This window comes from Heliconius melpomene, chromosome 10, assembly GCF_056956725.1.
Source record: "Heliconius melpomene rosina isolate 202511_hmr_F chromosome 10, ASM5695672v1, whole genome shotgun sequence".
Classification (NCBI taxonomy): domain Eukaryota; kingdom Metazoa; phylum Arthropoda; class Insecta; order Lepidoptera; family Nymphalidae; genus Heliconius; species Heliconius melpomene.
Genome location: NC_140398.1, coordinates 11057691 through 11079745, shown reverse-complemented (window position 1 = coordinate 11079745; position 22055 = coordinate 11057691). Strand labels below are relative to the sequence as shown.

Here is a 22055-nt window from a genome sequence, read left to right as displayed (position 1 = left end):
TCGAGATATATGGTCTCGACGAACGGACAGAACTTGCGCTTGTCAGTTTAGTTGTTTTAAGATGTGTTTGGATGAAAATTGGAAATTGGATAATGCGATAATTGCGACTCTATGTTTTATCTACCTCCAATGTGAGAGATATGAATTATGTATACAAATGATTTATTGCGTTCATATTATTTGAGCAGATTTTTTACATAAAAATATGAAATACAGAGTATATAAGAATATATAAGACTAAGAACTATTAACATATATCAAATAATGTGCACAATTGAAGATATGGAGTAATTGTTCTAAAACAAACTGAAATAAATTTAATAGTGTTTGGTAATTTATAAAAAATAAAATCTCTTATCGATCCACATTAAAACATCCGTAAACGCGCCATCGTCTAAGCATTACTATTTTTAAGTAACAAAGTCTACGCAAGCACAGAATGCGTCAACTGACAATTTACAATTATGAAATCCATTCATATGTAGGCTCGCTCGGTCATAATATGAATGGCGTCACTATTTCAAAACAAAATCCGCTAAATCAGCTCTGATCCGGGATAGAGGCTACTCCGGCTCTTGGAAACGTTGCAGGTGTAGAACCGTAGACTGAACTTTCTCGCGTATAAAACGTAGCGGGCGCCGACTGCCGCGACCAGTCCGCCCCACACCGCTATCGCGTCCGCGCATCTTACTGTGAAAACGAAAGTGACCCAACCCCAAAACCCACCAGACTGTGATACTGTGTTTGTGTGACTGGAACAGTGATCGGTAGCTTGCTGTGTTATCCTGAAACTGTTTCCACGGCCCTATACCTCATTGAAAGCACACCTGAAAAGGTACGGATATGGATATGTGTTACTGAAAATTATTAATAGTGCTGGAACAGTGCATGTGTGTAAGCTATAAAAAATAAGGACTATTAAATGCCGATTTGTAATAACCAGGATTTGTATTGAAAAGGTTTGCCTTTTCATTATATAAAAACTAGAGGCTTTATTTCGTTAATATTCTCGTTAATTTGATTCCATATAAAACATTTTATATTCATTTTTCTAATATATTTTTTACGCTTACAAAAACAATATTTATAACCAAAATTTTTTATACGATCAGATATCTAAAGTACGCAAAATTGCAAGAGTTGCATAATGACACTTTCACTTACTACAAAAGTTATCGTACGCTAATTCGCTTTAAAATGCGTATTTGCATTTTGAAAAATTTTAATGTCTGTTGACTTAATGTTTTTTATTGAAAAATAGTATTTATGTACAAGTAATATAAGCTACATACATAATGATCACATGCAGATCTTCTAGAAGCGATATGTGGAAGCCAGGTGTGGAAAGTAGGTTAAGCGTCACACACCTCGCATTTTATAGGTGTACTGAGGGGTTTGTCGTTTAATTTAAAAATATATGAAATTATATCGAGATATATACAAGTAAAGGTAAAATAGTCAATATTATAATAATTTCGCCGAAAATTTTGAAAAGGTTTCGATTTTGGCCAAAAACTCTAAAATTTTGTATTTACTACTTGTTTCTTTAAATTGAATATAATAATGTTTTTATAACAGTCATCAAATTTGCATAATAATACGGTATTCATATGTAAACGTAGAGAAAGCATATAATTTAGTCGCTTTACTATTATTCTTTTTAAGTAATGTAATGTATAAGTCGCCCCTGTACCAAGGCAAAACGCGACGTTGAATTCTGCCACATGCTATGCCTCCAGAATTCAGCAAAAAGTGTTGACCGGAGTGTCTTAACACTTGGTTCCCTCTGCCTACCCTGATATCTGCGGCATATGGCATGAAGTTGAAAAAAAAGTATAAGTAGCAAAAAGCCTAAATTACGAAACTTCATACAGTTGGTAATCCCATTCCATTGTTCAGATAAGTGTTTCCTAACGACATTAGCTTCACGCTCCTAAGACGCTCAAGGATCATTACTGTCGTGTTGTGTCATCTTAATGTATTTACAAAGCTTACAATTTTTTAATTTTAGAATTTAAATACATAAAAGTATATGTAATATATTTTGAATGTATGGGAACATTAAAATCCAGATCTTATATACTAGTAGAAGCTAAATAAATTTTAAAATTATATGATGAACGACACTGCACAGCTACGTATATATCACCAAACTACCAATTTATATATATATTTGAAAGAGTTATAGACATTAAAACGAATGATTAAGGAGTTAATTGAAAAAATATATTCTTGCTACAAAAGAAATCTAATACAGTTGTATGATTTTTATGTCATAGTGACAAGAGCTCTATTAAGCGTAGGTACTATTAATTAAAAATATTTTCCATAGTTTAGCTTGGGTGCACTTTGTTTTCATTAAAATATTTTAATAAATATATTATAATGAATCGTCACTTTCTCTCTTACTATATAGATTTCATATTTGCGAGATAAATTCTCGAATATAACGGAAATGTCACGGTGAAAGTGTTAATGAGCACGTTGAGTTTTAATTTCCGTCAAGAACACTTGCTCGCTCTAAAGTTGCACCTTAAATTAGATGCGATATACATAATTGTTAAAATATGTGATTAAGTTATGCCTGGAGTACTCTACATATTATTTAAATTGTAATCATAATTTTACTTTTCAATTAAGCTATTTTTTACTACTTTTACTTAATGAAATTATGAATAGTATACTATTCTATCAAAAAGAAAAAAGGTCCATTTATATTGAAATGTTAATTCATAGTGTTTAGAGTTCATTTGGAAAAGTACAAAAGTAGTTAAAATTACTAAATATATATTATATCACAGTCTAAAATTCTATAGAATGAAGTTAAAAAATCTATATATTATCAAATAGTTTATTAATATTTATTAATATATTATTAGTTTGTGAAATAAGTCTAAGAGAGTAAGTTACTCTGGCGTGTGGCATGTGGACAGCGCGAGCGCACGCAGTGTCAGTGGAAAGCGAGTCAGTGTGTCAGAACAGCTACGCCACTCCTAGTGCCATCTTTACACCTGATTCGTTCAACTAATACATTTGTCATGCTACATATGTACGCTACATGCATATGTATGCATTCGGCGTACATAAAAAAATAATTATAACATTTTTTTTTCCATATAATAACTTAATAATCGATATACTTGAATAATTTTAAGTTGAATATTTAAATTATTTGCAAGTAAGTTTTTAAATCTGCAATATATTTATATATATTGCAGATTTAAAAAATATTTTTTTAATTAAAATTATTTTTCTTTTAAGTTCGATGGATTTATATATATAAAGCATATTAAAGGTCAGGGCAGTGAAAAGCTTGCAAGTCATTCAGGTTAGTTAGTGTTTCTGTAATCCGGTTTCATCAACAACTCTCTGTTACCATAAATACTATGTATTGCCTTCAACATGTGATGGAGACGGTCAAAATACATGCATATATCGAAAAAGGCAGTACGGATATCCGTGCTTTTATTTTAGAAATTTAATTATATTGTTAAATATTATTATATTTAGATATTTTATTACATTTTTTCTGATAAAACTATTGCTAATAAAGTAATTCTCTAATAAACTGCCAATAATCAGAAAAAAAATGGTAGAAAGTACTCTCTTGTTACATTTGACATTGAAAAGAAACAGTATATCTTAATTGCATCTCTAGAAGAGATAGCTCACGCCAAACTAATACAAGCTATCTTATGGAAAAACTTTAATTGTTCTGCGTCAAGTGCGATCTCATCAGGGCGCGGGAGCAACTTCGGTATTGTTACAAGACATAGTTTGTAAGTAGAGCTCCTTTCTTTTACTTGGGAAATGATCCACTGGCTGAATTAACAAGCGAATAGCTAATTTAATACTGTAAGTGCAAGTATAATGTGATAAAATACTTCTTTTCGTAGAGATTTACAAAATGGATAAAACATAATATAATTAGAAAAATTGAATAACACATTTTAAAAATCTATATATTTAATACATTCTTAAGGTTACTTATTGTGTAAAAATGTACCTAAATATTCTTATACATGTAAATACAATATTTGACCTTTTATTGCATAATCTCGATTTTGACAAAACTAATTTGAATGATTTTTGATTTCAAATTTAATTAGGACTAAATAAGCATAATTATTTAAAATTGTGGCATATGTTATGTGACATTACTATATTTTCTCGAGTCTGGATCGAACCTATAACCAGTGGCTTTTACAGTCACACACTTGTTCTCCTGAGCCACGCCTGGCCTTTATAGCGTAAAACTAAAAAAAATGTACCTACTGTGTATTGGGAGCAAGATGTATTAAACCGAAATTCATATAATTTCATATTGATTTGTTATTAAACATCAAGATTTCATTTTATATTTTAAACGTTAAATACATAGGTAAGTAATATTAGTAAAAACTGCCCGTATAAAATATCAACAGTGAAGAGATGATAGAACCCCTATGTTTCCGCAATTTATACTTTAAAGAACCGAACTGATTTCTCTTTACAGCATTGGTATGTGCTATAAGCAAATAATAATTTCATGTTTATATTACAGTTCTTAAGGAAAAGATTACAATACTTGAGAAAATGACTATAATTCGTAGCTTCTTTTATAATTAGAGATAATATCGATTTTATCGAAGAGTTATATCAAAAAACAATAGAAATTTCTACAGAAGTATTACATTACGTAAAGTAACTACAAAACAGATGCTAATAAAACATAAGGAGAAGAGAAACGAAATGCAATTAATTATTTCCATTGTGCTTGTCTTCGTATATTTTGTTATGTTCTTAAAGATTAATAAGAGAAACACTGGGAGAAAGTGAACTGGCTTATTTTACTGTAATTAAGATGAATGTTTGTGTTTACGAGTTACATTTTTTAATTATAAAACATTAAGAAGTTTACGAAATATTTTTATTAATAATGGTTTTTTAATTTTTTTTCTATAAAATAGTCTTTATATATTGCTCACATACTCGTAGGTGTAAATCTTCTATATATAGAAAATCGAAAAGTCACTCACTCATCACGAAATCTCAGAAACTACATGTGCTAGAAATTTCAAATTTTGCATAGGAATTATTTATAGGACGTAGGTGCTCGCTAAGACGGGAATTTGCAATATTCGACTTCTAAGGGGTTGTTTCTGGGGTTGAAAGTTTGTATGAAACTTCGTTACTACAAATACTAGGAGTCTCAAATTTTGCGTAGACGTCACTAGGACGTAGTCATGGAGACAGGAATTAATAATAACATAGTTCACGCGGGTAAAACCGCGAGCGTGCCGCTAGTGTTTAATAAATTTCATATCGTTTTGTGAGTTTCACGAGAAATTGACTTGTGTATATCCCATTCGACACGCAATTGAAACGTCCGCTTAGAAGCAATCGTCCGAGTGCAGTAAAATGTAGAGATCGGTGATTACCATTTATTAGAATTCGATCATACACTTTCATCTTTCCGTAAATACGACTTTGGCACGCTCGGTATATTTTTGTTGCTATAAATTAAGTAATTAATAAATAAATATAAAAAAAATATTATTAAATTATATAGAAAATATAATTTGGTATATACTGATTAGAGAAAAAGTTACATAACAGCATAAACTACTTTTATATTGTTATATTTTTTATCATTTAAATATTTACAACAGCAAATAGCAATAGGAAACGACATTTAAAATCATCAAGTCTGTTTTTTCTTAATTATCTTTTTATTTTGCTTATTACTTATCTTAGTAAATTTTTATTTCACGTAACCACAAGATTTGAATAACAATTAAGAGACTGAAAGTTATTTCTCAATATACCTAATATTATAAATTATATTTGTATAAAGAAGTAAAAGAAATTATCATAATTTATTGTGATTCAGAAACATTAATTAAATCTTCACAAAAGTCAGAATTAATTTAATAATGTATATCTGACGTATCTGACAACTTGGTTATTCTGATGGACGTCTCATATGCTTGTCAAACATGTCGAAATAATTACATTCTGGTAACTGGTCGGTTTAGCTTAATTCTAAGGCGAAGGGCTGGCTGACTGAACGAGTGCATTATTTATTATGGCAGCGATTTCTCGCGACTTGTTTGAGATTTCACCACTTTCATCTCGTAGGTATTTGCGCTAGTAAATTTCAAATATTTTATTAGCAACAACCGTGTCTATTATATGTAGTTTATTTAAGTTTGATTTATATTTCTTGTTATAGATACTTGTTAATGATTAAAGTCATGAATGTTTAAACGTTTGACAAAAAAAAAATTAATTAAAAATAATATACTACTTCATAATTATTAGTTGTTTTATTTAATTTTATTATCAATGAAAAATTATATCTATCTAACATAATTTGATCATGCAAATGTTACAATAATTACTAATTTAAACAAAAAAAATAAATAAAAAGGAATTACATCAGCCCTACGTTAAATACGCTATTGTTTCAGTGACAATACCGGTACAGATAGTGCTTTCACTTTCATTTCCGCAAATATGTCAACTGGCTTATCGTGAAACTTATTGTTCTTCATCGTCGACAAGGACATTTTCTCTATTCGCAATATAATTACTGTAACTCACATTTCATAATATAAAATATTCTAAAAAACCTGTAAATATAACCTATAGCATGGGTTGTTAATGTATATGACGGTTATTATTATTATTATACAGATTTCAAGGCCCCTCATAAGCACCCAGACCTATCTGATGGCTCAATCATCTTCCCAAACAGAGATATACTTTTATTTGGCACTACCTCTGAAAGAGTCCCACTTTCAAGTTAGTGAGTAGGCATACATAAAATGTCAGCTTTGCTAAAATGACGTAGGTCTGGCGGCTCTGGGATCTTGGGCTATTACGCACATTACAAATCCCAACGTCTGTCTGACTGGCGCCAGGCAATGTATCTATCTAGACCGGGAAAGCGAAATTTTGTAATTTTGTGAAAGCTAGATAAAATCAATTAAAGAAGAAATTTAATAAGAAGGATATGCATAATAACTTAATAACCCCCAAAAAATCCAAGTTTGAGATTTTGTGATGGTTGTTAAAAAATTAAATACTTATATCCTGTTAAAAGATCTGATCTATGGTAATTACAGTAAAAATTGTAATTAAAAATTTCTACTGTTTTAAATATGTAAATATGAATTAAAATAAAATTCAAATATAATATAATATAATTCATATAAAATTTTCTTCTGTTGAAATAAATAAAAAACGATTTATTACTATTACATTATTGATCATTTATTTGACTATTTTACTAGATTGTATTATTACCTAATTAAAATATCGATATGATATAATTTTAGGGTTAAAACAATAAAACTGGATCTTTGTAAAATATTCTATAGGATCCATCTTTCTATGTTTCTCCGTCTGTCAAGACCATTTCTTTCAAGACTGTATAGATGTATCATGCTGAAATTAATGTAAAATATGTAGGTATCCGCACGCAATGAACCTCTAAGTTACGAGCATTTATACATCGGTTTTGCTATATTTTGAAATTGTTCACATATATAAAATCTATAGGATACTGAAAAAAAAATTAAAACGAAGGTATATTATAGTAAATAATTACTAATTTAATCCAAACTTCTATTTGTTACATTTCGCACGAGTAACTTGTTGTAATACCAATGCATATTGTTATAAAGCATTATTATTGTTGCAGGTTTTCTCAAAAAATTGGAGACTTTATGCCACCACGAAATTCTTTTGTAAGTACTAGCCTAAATATTTTTGGCGAAACTTGTTTTATATAAATACTCATATAGTTATTGATATTCTTTTTAAATTCACCGTTGCGGTCGCACATATTTAATTTAGTTGCGTAATGCCGTTAAGAAACGGAAACGGTTGCTATATTTTAAGAATGGAGACTGTGAGGCCTATCATTTCTTTGCCAAAATATTCAACTTTCTCCGGTATAATTACCTAAGTGTGAGTGAGACTGTTATGCAATACATCTGTAAGACAATTTAACGTAATGCGATGCGTGTCAGAGAAAGTGCCCACTGAAGGATCACACTTGAAATAAGACCAGTTTCTCAGCTATTATGTTCTTTTGTATGTTAATACATTTCACAGATACATATATGCGTATTCGTCGTTGCAGTAAAATATTATTACAATTTTACTAAGGGATTGCTTATATTTATATACAGGGTTAGTTATTTGGGCAAAAGCAATAACGACAGATAACAAATATAGATAGATAATAATAGGATATAATATTTAGGTCACTAAAATATGTATTAAAGTTCATAGACCTAGCAAGCTGGCTAATCTGCAATTTTATTTTATAATGTTAAAGTAAAAACTATAATTGATAAAATTAAAAACCATTAGAATAGCCAAGAGTACCAAATAACTTTAAAATAGACCTACTTGTTTCTGTTTTGTAATTTTGTTTCATAATGACGCAACCGTAAAATGACGAGAGAAAGCGTTCAGTCTATTGTACACGAGTCAGCGGCGGTCACAAAAAAGCCTCATGATGAAGTCATCGTCCTTAAATCGGCATCCGCATTGTGATTTCGACACAATCGTTCAGAGGGCTCCAAGCGCATCAATTATCTCACAGTGTTGCGCAAGCGGACGCCGCCCTCGTCCTTGAAATATACGTTGACTTTCTCTCTGCTGGTCTGCGGGTCTGCGGCTTGCGCCCGCACTGACCTCATCCCACAGACAGATTGATGGACATTTTTATTTATTACATCAATTCGAGATCACCGCCTTGCTATTGCTGGAATGCAGCTAAAACTTCTTTTGGACTTCTTCAAGAAATGCTTGCATTAACCATTAAAAAAGAAAACTACCATAATTAATTGCCATTTACCACATTACCGACGCAAAAAGACCGAGTTCCTGTGTCGAGAGGATGATCGAATATATCATGATACCTGTTTTCTTTAGATAGCAACGATATCTAATGCAGTTGTTATACGATGCCGGGAGTCGGATGTCGCGAAATGCGCGCAGTGCATTGATGTAGCGAGTTTTCTCCGCTCGGAAGTTCCGGTTAAGAAGTGATAGCTTGAATTGTCTGACGTCAACACTATAGAATTTATCTAAGAAAATTTTTGTTCGCGCTAATGCTTAGTCTTTTTGTTTAAAAGTTTATTTTTACGAGTATCTAATAAATTATTAGAAGCAAATCAGTTAAATATTAATTTATTCTAATAATATATAATAACAGTAAAGTGGATATAAGTTTTAAGTATTTTTTATTATTCGATACAATTTTACCAGCACCAGCACACCAACGTGATAACAATATGAACTAATTGAATATGAAAACCATAGGAATCTGAAATATGTATATCTGCGCAATCAAATTGAAGTTATGGATTGTTAAATATAAATTGTATTGGTTAAATAAATAAAATAAATAAATGATTAGTAAAATAGTATTAGTAGATTTAGTTACTGAATGCTATAGACAAGTTATGCAAATACCTAAGGGAAAACAAGGCCAATTCCCTGGAGATGCGGAAGTTGGTATTTAGACTTAGCACAGTTTTGACATTGGAAAGCTCTGCCTATTAATTGACAAGGTAGTTTATTTGCAAACGCCACTTGCTACCCCACTTGAATATATTAAGTAAATCCTAATGCTAAATGGAGAGAAATCATTGAAGTTGTAGTTTACATTGTTAACAACTAAATGTAAATTGTAAATAATATATTTAATGTTCTTTTTTGTTATTTTTTATGAAACAATTTATAACATGCTAGGCGCTACAATATTTTTTCACAAACCAAGCCTAATTTTAAATGTATTTAATATAACCATTTTCCCGAGTAAGGTCCGGATTTAACTTGTCTATTATTGGCAATTAGATTCATTGAAAGTAGCATAAAATAACTGACACCATTTACATGCGAAACAGGTAGGAGAGACATATTTGGAAAGTTAATGGCAATAGCAATGTTATAATATAATAATATGCAAATTAACTATAATATTGAATAATAGAAAACGTAAGTCGACTACTAAGTAACGGGTTGCGCAACAATTGGCAGATTAGTTAATTGTATCGGTTGCGTTTGCTAGTTTGTCACACAGCCCAATCGGGATCGCAGAATCTATCGAAAGTTACCGGACTTTGTGCTTCTAATGCCAAGTGCGGCAAAGAAAGCGAGCTGACAAGCTCATGCGGTAGCTCATGAATATACAGTCATCTCACTCTACCAAGTTTAGAGCATACTTGTGAGAGAAAGACCGCGTATGCTTAAAAGAGAAAGTGGGCCACGTTACGTTTCCCAATGCCATTAACATGGGCATTGGACGTAAACATCGTCTGATACCAACTTATTTCAGAAATTATTCATTTTGGACTTTATTATGAGGCTAAATTTGGTTCATATTTAATTGATTCATTATAATTATTTTGACGTTTAGTTTTAAGCATCTCTCTATTTTTGTAGAGATGCAAAATTGGAAGTGCAATGAACTGCGAGCAGCGGAGAAAGTGTTTTATGGCGTAACCTTGAGTCCACGTTGTCTACAACATGCGAAATTTGTAGCAGGTGTAGCGAAAAGCTTCGTCAAATTTGTAAATCGTTATAATGAAATCTTAATAAAAAATAAAATAATATACATTAATATGAACCGAACTTATGTTAATTTTCGACTCATATATATGTAATATTTTACATATTTTATTATATTTTCTTGTATTATATTATTGTAATATAATTAGCTTTATAATTTCCTAGCTTGCTTAAAATCATTAAGGGTAATACTGAAAAATTAAATATGATTATTATGTTTTGAATTAGAAATTACAAATGCACAGATATATCTAGAGTATAAACTAAAAAATAAAGATAGGTAGTATCACCATATTAACAAAACTATTTGATTGTGATGGTCTTGGAAGCCCTTTCGAAAAGCGCTATGGATACGTTAGAGGAAAGTGATGATAATATATAATACATTGACCTAACAAGTGAAAATTGTTAATGAAACTGAACACAATAACATTTTTTCATTGCGATCGAAAGCTTGTAAGACAAATTCAATGGCTTCATAATAATATCTTTGTCTCAGAAGTATCAACGCTCGTTCGACATTGGAACGTTTGTAAAATATGCTATTCTTGTAACGCTTCAATTGAGTTTGATTATTTTTCTGTTTTTACATCGGAAAGTCGACGACTATTACTAGTGAAATCGCTAAATCGTGTGATATTAAGAATGATGATGGAAGATGGCTTCTAGGGTGTGGATGTGGATTATTAGGTACTACTTTTTATTATATCTTCATTTACTCGACAATGCCTTAATTTTGTATTTAAAGTAAAATATGAAAAGTTAAAGTATTGTTTATCAATAACATAATATATACTATTCCTAAAAATAGAAAACTACTGCTAATCTAAACAAACGAAACATTTAGATGTTTGCACATATGTGTAGAAAATTCACAATGCTATTTTACTGCTTAGAAGTAATTAAGAAAACACTTATGTACTTTCTACTGCACGTCTTTCTTTTACATTAAATATATTATTTTTAAGAATAATTTTTATATTTTTGAACCATTTCCATTAATTAATTAAGTGAAACTTTCAGTTCCTTGCCAGCCAATTAAAAGTCATAGCGCTTGCGCACGCGCCGTTAATCAGAGCCGAAAACGACGAGCAAAGATGAAACTATTATGCTTGTAACTTGTCAGCATTTTCTATACCCAAATTAAGATGATATGCAATATGATTTACTTTTTAAATTATTTCTCAAAAAAAAGTTAATTGCACCAAAATTACGATTTTCTAAACTACCGTCTGCGTTGAATTGCAAATTAGAAAACGAAAGTTTCTACTCGCTAAAGTTACATTTCAAATTGGTTTTGGCCGAATCACTATTAATTGCTGTTTTTGAGATCAACATATTTAAAAAAAATATGCCAAAAAAAAGAGCCAAATATAAGTAATAAGTATGTTTTGTGTTATTAAATAACTAGCTATATCAATAGGTTAACGTGTACTGAGGTTACAAACATAATGAGATTTTAATAAAGCAATCAAATAGCAGATAAACGTTTGAACGTCCCCTAAGGCGTATTTAACAATAATAACAATATAATTATATCTAATCTTCTATATACAATTTATTTATCGGTTGCCATTATGTAAAAAAAACACTACCACAGATTATTATTTGTCTGAATATTTTAAATCCTTTTTATTACTTTAACAATTTCTTTTATATCATGCTACTTTACGTTTCTGTTATTTTTTTTCACTAAAGTAAATATTATAATACATAATTGATTATTTTTTATAAAAAAAAATATAGAATGGTTTAGATGTCTTTGAAAACAAATGAAATAAAATAAAAGTTTACCAGTCTCAGAGAGAGCTTTATCTATTTATGGTTGCGGTTGGATTTTGATTAGGCGAATGTCGCTCTACATTCACTCTGGTCTTGTTTGTTGTTTAATTGAAGTAGGCCGGCACCTGCTACGCCAACTATTATTATAATATCTAGTATAGATTATGCGAAAATAGAAAATGCCTCAGGGTCTACTTTCTTGCTAGCGAAGCCTGGTTTCGGATAGATTGATCGGTAACATAAAAAACTAATTGCCTTGTCGTTCTTTACAATTAAGATGTTAAATTTGAAGGATAAAATGCCACGTTACGTACTCGTGTATGGCTTCAGGCAAAATGTTACGATGCGAAACAAATAATTTCTTTTTATAAGAATAATAAGAGATATACTATTTACTAAATGTATATCAAGAAACATCACAATAAATGTAAATAAAAACGTTATATTTATTGACAGATAAGAAAGTATGCATAACTAACAAATATGAAACTATTAAAATCTAAATTTGTTTCGTAGCTGACCGTCTTGTGGCCGTGCTACGTGCGTTCGTAGGACAAACTTAATACATACTGTAAACGTTGCTATTAATTGAACACTTCCTTCATAGGTACATACTACTGAGACATTTAACAAAAGTTTAAAATAATAATAATTAATTAATGTTTCCCTAATTTGTCACTCAACAACATATTACTATAGAATTGAGACCCTTCATTAATATTTTATTGATAAAAATATATATAAATTGTTTGATATATTAAATACGGCCTTGGATTCTGCAAGGTGAAGGCCACACGAAGCTTCCGCTCAACGGGAGCGCATCAGCGAGAAACATGGCAAACGTAAGCCGGTGCAGTTCCGGTGCAAGTTGCACTCGGTCATTGGGTCAGATACGCTGTGGGGGGGGTTTAGGGGGGACGAGAGGGGCTCGTGGCGATGCGCTCGCGCATGCCAGTCTCTAACATGCGCGCTTTTGCGTTCGAGCTGAAGCGCCTCTAGCGCACGCGCAAGCGCTCTGCGCGGTACTAGTGCCTACCTCAATGTGTGTCATTGGTTGCAGGCTGCCGACTGACCGGACCGAGACTATGAGGAGGATCAGATTGCTGCTGCTGTTCACGACGCTCCTTTTACAGGTCAGTCTTACATAATTATTTTTTAATTTCAACTATTATAGAAATTGTAAGCAGGACAATAGGCAATTATTATTAATGAAAGTAGTTAATTATGTATTAAATATTTACGCGTGGATAAACTATATTTAAACAAATAAAATTAATTATTATATTATATTATTTTAAAACTAAATTAAAGGAAACAATTTAAGAAAATATTTATTTATTTATATATACTTTATTGCACAAAATTACAAAAAAACAATGTACAAAAGGCGGGCTTAACGCTAAAAGCATTCTCTCCCAGCCGACCTTGTCATGTGGGATAATGAGTATGCAGGTGTGCAGAAGTAAAATATACATACATATACATACATACACATCCAATAAATATATAAATATACATATAATAAATAGTTATACATATAATATATAATTATAATAAAATATTACGGATATTATAAATAAAAGAAATAAAAAAAAAATACATAAAAATATAAACCATATAATAATATAGCATACCATATATACTCCAATATATACAATTAATTAAATAGATGAATATTATATATTTATGTTATTTTTAAAAAAATACTCTTTTACCCGGCGCTTGAATACCTCACGAGAGGGAGCTTTTCTTATGGGCTCGGGTAGCTCATTCCATAGCCTGACACCGGCGACCGCAAAGGAGTCAGACATGAACCCTGACGTATGCCGGGGTGTGGACAGCATAAAATTGGATTGGGAACGTAAGGATGTATCGTGGAAAGAGGAAAGGAAGGAAAAGTCAGAAGATAGATAAGTGGGAGACTGAGGATTGAAGAGGATGGAGTAAAGTAAACAAAGGACTCTAGACTTCCTGCGATCAGCCACAGAAAGCCAGCCAAGCTGCCTCCTATAAGATGATATACGGTCATACTTGCGGAGGTTATAAATAAAGCGTATACAAGTGTTGAGTATCCGCTCGAGCTTGTTTACCAGTTCTTTATTCATATCCAAGGAGCAAGCATCACCGTAATCAATAATAGGAAGCAGCAAGGTATTGACCAACTGTAGTTTGGTCTGCACAGGTAAGAAATTTTTGAGGCGCACCATTGAGTGCAAGGAAGCGTAAATTTTGCGGGACATATCTGCCACATGATTGCTCCAAGTTAATTTATTATCAATTATAATACCTAAGTCTTTTACAGTGGTGGTGAAATTGATGACCGTGCCATTATATGTTAAGTTGGGCAGTTTGCTGTAATCGAGCTTGGCTAGCTGTCGCGAGCTGCCGATAATTATAGCCTGACATTTGTCAGGATTAACATTTATTCCGTATTTGGACGACCAAATCGAAATGTTACGAAGATTATTGTTAAGAGAATTAACAACACCGACAATATTATCTACACTAGCGTGTTCATAAAGCTGCAAGTCATCAGCATAAAGATGGTATCGAGAGGTTATAACGGAAGTGATGGAGTTAATGAATAATGAAAAAAGAAGAGGAGATAGAATACCGCCTTGAGGGACACCAGCTGTCACATCATGCCAGTCAGAAGAGGTCTGGCCTACACGAACCGACTGCCGACGCCCCTGAAGATAAGACGAAAACCATTGTAAAGCTGTGCTGGAGACGTTAGCGCAGGATAAGAGTGCAATAAGAAGATCATGGTCTACGGCATTGAATGCATTACTGAAATCTATTAAAATAAGCACAGTTAAGTGCTTATTTTCCATTGCTGATCTAACGTCTTCAGTGACTCTCAGTAAAGCAGTAGTGGTGCTGTGACCAGTTCTAAATCCGGACTGTAGAGGGTTTATTAAAAATAATTCATAGCTGTAACTTTTTTCATCTATTTAACAATTAATTGTCATGTCTACGCGTATATAAATACAGCCTATAGAGATAATAGCAAATCATAATCTTAAGATTTAAGATAAAATATGTCAGTATTTTATAATTTTAATATTTCAAAAACACAGCAAAAATCATTCATTGATCATTTTCAAGTGAAAAGTATTAGTGGGAAAATATGAATATAGTCACGACATTACCTGATAACCCCATTTATATAAATAAATAAATAATTTAAATTTCTAGTTTATATTGAATATCATTTAAAAACACTTGTTGAGAGGAAAATAAGTACGTATGATTAATATTCCGCAGAGCGCGCGCCGTGCGTGCTTTCTTAACGTTCCAAACATTCTTTTTTTGTAGAAGTTATTTATTTAATATGAACATTTGCATATCCTCAATATGTATTTGGTGTTGGTTTCTCATATTCATAGCGAACATTTAATATTTTTATATCTATATAAACGTTTTATACGTATACATCGTACCATTTTCGCGTTACGCTCCTACATTATTCAGCTTTTTCCGCTCGCCTTACCGACAAGTAGGCTAATGATTCCGTTAGCGCATCCACTAAACACCGATTCAATGGAATTTATTTATACCCTTATATGGAAACTTGTTGAAAATAACCTATAAAATTATTAATTATGTTCATTTATAAATTTAAATGTAGTAAGTAAGTTATGTCATAGCATCGAATTTGAGCTTTCATCGCTTTCGCTTCATATATATTTTTATTGTCGATTATTTGCGTAACAGAACGTTATGAGAAACTACAGATACATTTACGTGATATTTAAAACGATTACGAGTCTCCTCCGAAGCCAATGAACGCTAAAATACTCTCTCGTTCACACTTTCACTGTCGGTTAAATTTGGTACGAATGATGCAAGAGTTTTGTTTGAGTAACTTAATTCTCAGTTGTGGCAATTGTTATATGCAAATACGTGTTTTTAGACTCAAACTAATAAAAATAATTTATTTTTTAAGTTTAAGTATGTATTTTATAAAAAGTATATTCTTCAGAAGTGTTGATTTTTTACACAAATAAAAAAAGTCTTAAAAAGTTAAAAGCAAGCAAAACATCGTAAGTAATCATTTGACAGAATGAAAATAGTAATGTACGGTACTAATTTTTAATAATTATACAAGAAAATATTTTCTTAAAAGATGTAGGTACATCTGTACATGCTCGCAAGTGTGTGTATTGTTTGAGGGAAGATACGCTACGTCGTGTTAGAAAGCAATTTGTCATAGAAAGTGTAAATTACGGATCACTTTCGTTTATTGGATATCTCTTTAAGATATGAAATAAAACATTTATATGTATACCTATATATAATATAGCCATAATAACATTTCAAATTCTCTTTTCGATGTGTATTATTAGCTATAACCATAAAGATATTAAGCCACCTCACTATATTATTATACACAACTTCTACGTCTACTTTATAGTTTATATTCCTTTTTAATCGACGAAGACATTTTTTGGTCTGATTTCTCATATATTATGTAATGTTTTAATTTGATAATTCTTTTTTTATTAGACCCGGCATACCCCAATTGTGGTCTCATAGGTACGATATGTTATGGCGATCTGCTCCGCACTTTTTTGTAAAAAATCTACACAAAAAGATTAAACACCTGTTTATACTTAGTTTCTTCTTTTCTCTTCTTCATTTAATATTATTATTTTTATATATTAAGTTACCGATTTACATACAAGAATTCAGAATATTTCAAGGATATTTAAAAAAATAGTGCACCTATGCATTTGTAGGCAATATAAGGGAAATGAAAATGAAACTTAGAATGGTGAAAGTAATCACGCACTTCCTCGGGTCGCCGCCAAGTTCACGGTCACAGGCATCGTAACATTAAACGATATCTTTTTTTAGAATAGATTTACAATATTTCACTAGTAATTAATATATGTAATATACTCAGCTATATTTATTAACATATACAGCCAAAAAATTAAAAGTTATTAAAAATATAAGTTTTTTTAAATTTATTATTTTCTATTATTTCGATGAATTAAATTCACTGTCATATTTAAACCCCCCCTAATTTCATATTATAAAAGTATGATCCAAGTACACACTCCTCATACGTCATTTCACCTCATAACATTCACAACAATCTGAATGAAAATAAAAATCCGGTTTTAAAAACTTTCTTCTGTGCTGAGCTAAATATTAAGGAGTTCCGGTCTTGGGATGACCTTTACCTATAAATTAAGTATTTTATATGACAGTTAACATATAGGAAAAGAAATAACGTTATATCATTGGCAAAAGAATGTGCTTTTAAATGTTATAATATTTTATATACTTACATTTATATTTATACTAGCGGCCCGCTCGCGGTTTCACCCGCGTGAACTATGTTATTATTAATTTCTGTCTCCATGGCTACGTCCTAGTGACGTCTATGCAAAATTTGAGACTTCTAGCATTTAGTAACGAATGACAAAGACAAATGTCATTAGTAACGAAGTTTCATACAAACTTTCAACCCCAAAAACAACCCCTTAGAAGTCGAATATTACAAATTTCCGTCTTAGCGAGCACCTACCTCCTATAAGTAACTCCTATGCAAAATTTCAGATTCCTAGCACTTGTACTTTCTGAGATTTCGTGATGAGTGAGTGACCTTTCGATTTTATATATATAAGATTATAATACTTAAATTTACATTTTAATAATTTTTTCTAATTGGATTTGTCTGAAAACCTAAAAACTTAAAGGTTTTGCGTAACAATGAATGAATCTTAAGTGAAAATTTCCAAAGTTACGAGCTATAACCGGGATCAAGTTCGGTGGAAACGGATGTGGGTAAAGGGACTTTCACCTGCGCAAGCGCAGTTCGTCTGACGCTTGCGCACTTGACCGATTCATTACTGAGTACTTTGAAAGACAGGTAGCATTTGTCTCATTATTTTATTAATTTTTGTTTGAGCATTTATGAGGCATTTCCATTGACAAATAAATATTGAAAATGATAGGAAAAATATTTGTTTGTAAACTTTTGACTTTTATAAAATTTGATATTACAAATGTTAATATTGATAGTAATAAATCTTCTGTTAGATAGAATGGCAAACGGTAAACATGGATCTGTTAACATTTCTGCGGTATAGCGTACAACATTAACAGCACGCGATTGCTCTTCGCAAGATGACAAACAGTTATACACTGGCCATAAAATGGTATCATATGTTTTGCTATTATCTATCAAATCTAGTTTCGAAATATTGTAAAATCAAGAAATTCCACAAGAAATACAAACTTTGTTAGATAAATAAGAAGAAAATAACGTCATCACATAATAAAAGAATTGTCCTGTTTTTAATAAAATATATCAGAATAGAGAGTAACAAACGTCACTAAATATTACAATACTTATAAAAAACCATGTTATGTTGGCATCACGCACGAAATATTGTTATGCTTTCACACCTTTTTAAATATATTCATATAGCGACTTTACATTTTCGCTTTTGAAATCTACTTCAACTTTCGACATAACAATAACTGTAGCTATGTCATGGTAAGATTATTTCTTTATTCGCAAGCGAAGAAAGCTATTTTTTTAGAATTGCGCATGCCGGTGCAAGTCCGGTGCTTTCCTCCGCGATCTCGAGCAGTGGATATAATTTCTAACCGGTTTAGAAAATACGATAGTAAGCATGGCACCAAGCTTTAAACATTTTTATTGGCAGTCATTTTTTAATATTTTGCTTGTAATATAACTTGCCTACATATAAAAAAACGCAAAAGCGTCTTCGACTAGACTTTGTTCAAGCGCAAAAGTCAAACGACAAATTACGCGCGTGATTAAATCTAGTATATAATTGATATGTTTAAATTTCACAATTAAATAAAAAGTTAAGTTATAAGTAGATTAATGTACCACAATACACACATTTAAATCCATATGATAATTCAAAAAGCATTAATAAATTAATATTTATTAAACTTTAAATCATGATGTAAATATGACATTGTGTTTATAGTAAGAATATATGAATAAATATTTCTAATTTATTTAACTTATACTAGTCATACAGTTAGTGCATACGCTTATTGCTACGTATACCTACCAATAAGAAAAAGCTTAAGACAAAATTTGGTATTCATAAGACGTAGAAAGCCGGCGGAACTCACGTCGGCGGTATGATTGCGCTGATTAATATTATAATTGATCTCGCGAGCTATCCGTCAGTGTAGAAAGTCGGAAAGAAGCAAACGCGAAACGCCGGGAAGAGCGCACGCGCGTGCCGCCAACTAGAGTGCGACGCGCGCGGAATGTGTCTACCCAACGATGCATTCATTACGCTTAATAGCCAACTATCACAAGACGCAACCATATTGGTTGTTGAAAACAGTTTATATTTTAATTATTTTTAATAAGAAATATACCCAGATATAATGTCCAATATAAGTTATATAATAAATAATAATATCATTTTCTTATTTAATTTCAGGACGCGATATGCGAACCACCCGTCGATTCGGCATCTCTACCTCTAGAACACAGAGGCGGCGCCTATGGCCCGCCGCTACCTCCAGCACACACAGACGACCCTTGGCCACTCGCCACACCAGACAGTCCGAAAATTAAACATCTTCAAGTACAATGTGAAAAGACTCATATGCGAGTCAATATAGAATTCGATCGACCATTTTACGGTATGATATTTTCGAAAGGATTTTATAGTGACCCTCACTGTATGCATTTGAAGCCAGGTACGGGACACTTAAGTGCGACGTTTGAAATATTCCTAAACAGTTGTGGTATGGCAAGTTCTGCTAATCACAACGTTGCAGCTTACGGCAGCCCTACACCAAGTGGATCGTACGTCGAAAATACAATTATAGTTCAGTACGATCCTTATGTTCAAGAAGTATGGGATCAAGCGCGGAAACTTAGATGTACATGGTACGACTATTACGAAAAAGCAGTAACATTCCGACCATTCCAAGTTGATATGTTGCACGCTGTAACAGCTAACTTTCTCGGAGACAACTTGCAATGTTGGATGCAAATCCAAGTTGGAAAAGGACCTTGGGCCTCAGAAGTGTCGGGCATAGTTAAGATTGGTCAAACTATGACTATGGTTCTAGCAATCAAAGACGATGAAAACAAATTCGATATGCTTGTAAGAAATTGCGTTGCTCATGACGGCAAACGAGCTCCTATTCAATTAGTAGATCAGTATGGATGCGTAGTAAGGCCTAAAATTATGAGTAAATTCCAAAAAATAAAGAATTTCGGTCCATCAGCATCGGTTGTATCATTTGCTTATTTCCAAGCATTTAAATTCCCTGACTCGATGAATGTTCACTTCCAATGTGTAATTCAGGTATGTCGGTATAATTGTCCAGAACCTAAATGTGGAGGGCTAGGTGCTGATTATGGAGTACCATTATTGGGAGGAAACGCGTTGACCGCAGGAGGCGAGTATGGACTACCTAACGGAGGACACGGAGAGTACGGTCCCCCTCCACCTGCGCCGCACGCAGAGTATGGAGTACCTCCGGCTTTCCCTGATCCACGACATCCAGCCGACGCTGTGGGTGCATATTCAGAGAAGAGGGATGATGTAGTACCGCCACCACAAGCGCAAGTTTCATCGACACCTAACGCACCTAGTCCGTCATCTCCTGCTCCTGTTCGAGATGAGGACGACGTCAACTTACCACCACCTCCTCCGCCCGGTCGTCGTGGAATATATAACACTGTTAAAAGGAAAGACGAAGGCCATGGAAATCTGGCTACTTTAGGCGGACGGCCGCGTTCTGTTGAAGACTTACCAGAGAGTTTAATGGGAATAAGAAGAAGACGTGAAACGTCTCCACAAAGAATTTATAAGCGTGACGCTCAAGAAATGACAGATGTCAATACAAGCAGAACAATACAAGTAGTCGCACCAGGCGACGTGAATTTCGCATTAAACAACGCTGCGTCCAACGAAACTGTAGTGATCCAGTCGCCCGCCACGGATCCAGAAACGATCTGCATGTCGGTGCCGTCATTCGTGGCGGGTCTCGTGATGCTACTGCTAGTGCTGGTGGTGGCGTCGCTGGTGGCCGCGTTCCTCTTCGTGCGCGTGCGCGCGCTCGACAGGAAGGGCGCGCACGGCGCCACCGCGTACTTTGAAACAGACTACGTGAAACATACGAATTAGTCTTACAAGATGTAATTGTAACGCGTGGACATTCCATAAACTCTTCTCAGATCCAAAGAGCGTGCGTCGGCCCCGGCCGGACGGCGGCCAGCTGTCGCGGTTGCGATCGAAGCTCGGTGAAGTGTAACTTATTTATTTAGTTATTTAATATGTGTGATGTATATTTTTCGACTGCTTTTTTGTAAATTATTTTTATTCGTGTGTAAACACGCACTGTACTGCCTTTTATAGTCGTATCGTTGTCGGAGTATGTCTTGTAATTTTGTAAAGAGTCGTAAGATAAGGAGTAGATGTAAGTTGTATACCAATAAAATGTGTCGTGTGCGAGTTATATTTTTTTCTTACATTTAACAAATATTGAAATATAAATATTATTAATGTCTTTATTTAAAATGTTATTCATAGTCAAACGATCCGAGGCAAATCTTTGTGAAAGCTTAGATTCTAGATAGACATGTATTACAAGACAATTACAAAGAAACTCTCACGTTTTAGTTAACAAACAAACAACGTACTTATTTAGAGAGTCACAACCACACATCTAAC

At 32.6% G+C, this 22055-nt stretch overlaps 1 protein-coding gene across 4 annotated transcripts; it reads left to right on the top strand.

Moving 5' to 3' along the window:
• Positions 1–639: 639 nt before the first annotated feature.
• dyl (transmembrane protein dusky-like) lies at positions 640–21836 on the top strand. 4 transcript variants are annotated; one of them, XM_085191080.1, is made up of 4 exons: positions 640–835; positions 7688–7733; positions 13415–13487; positions 19806–21836. In XM_085191080.1, the coding sequence occupies exons 3-4, from the start codon at positions 13440–13442 to the stop codon at positions 21507–21509; spliced, it is 1752 nt and encodes a 583-aa protein (XP_085047206.1). In that variant the 5' UTR covers positions 640–835; positions 7688–7733; positions 13415–13439; the 3' UTR covers positions 21510–21836. The 4 variants fall into 4 exon arrangements, with proteins under 4 accessions (XP_085047206.1, XP_085047208.1, XP_085047207.1 ...); XM_085191081.1 differs by lacking the exon at positions 640–835 and adding an exon at positions 941–959; XM_085191082.1 differs by lacking the exon at positions 7688–7733.
• Positions 21837–22055: the final 219 nt, after the last annotated feature.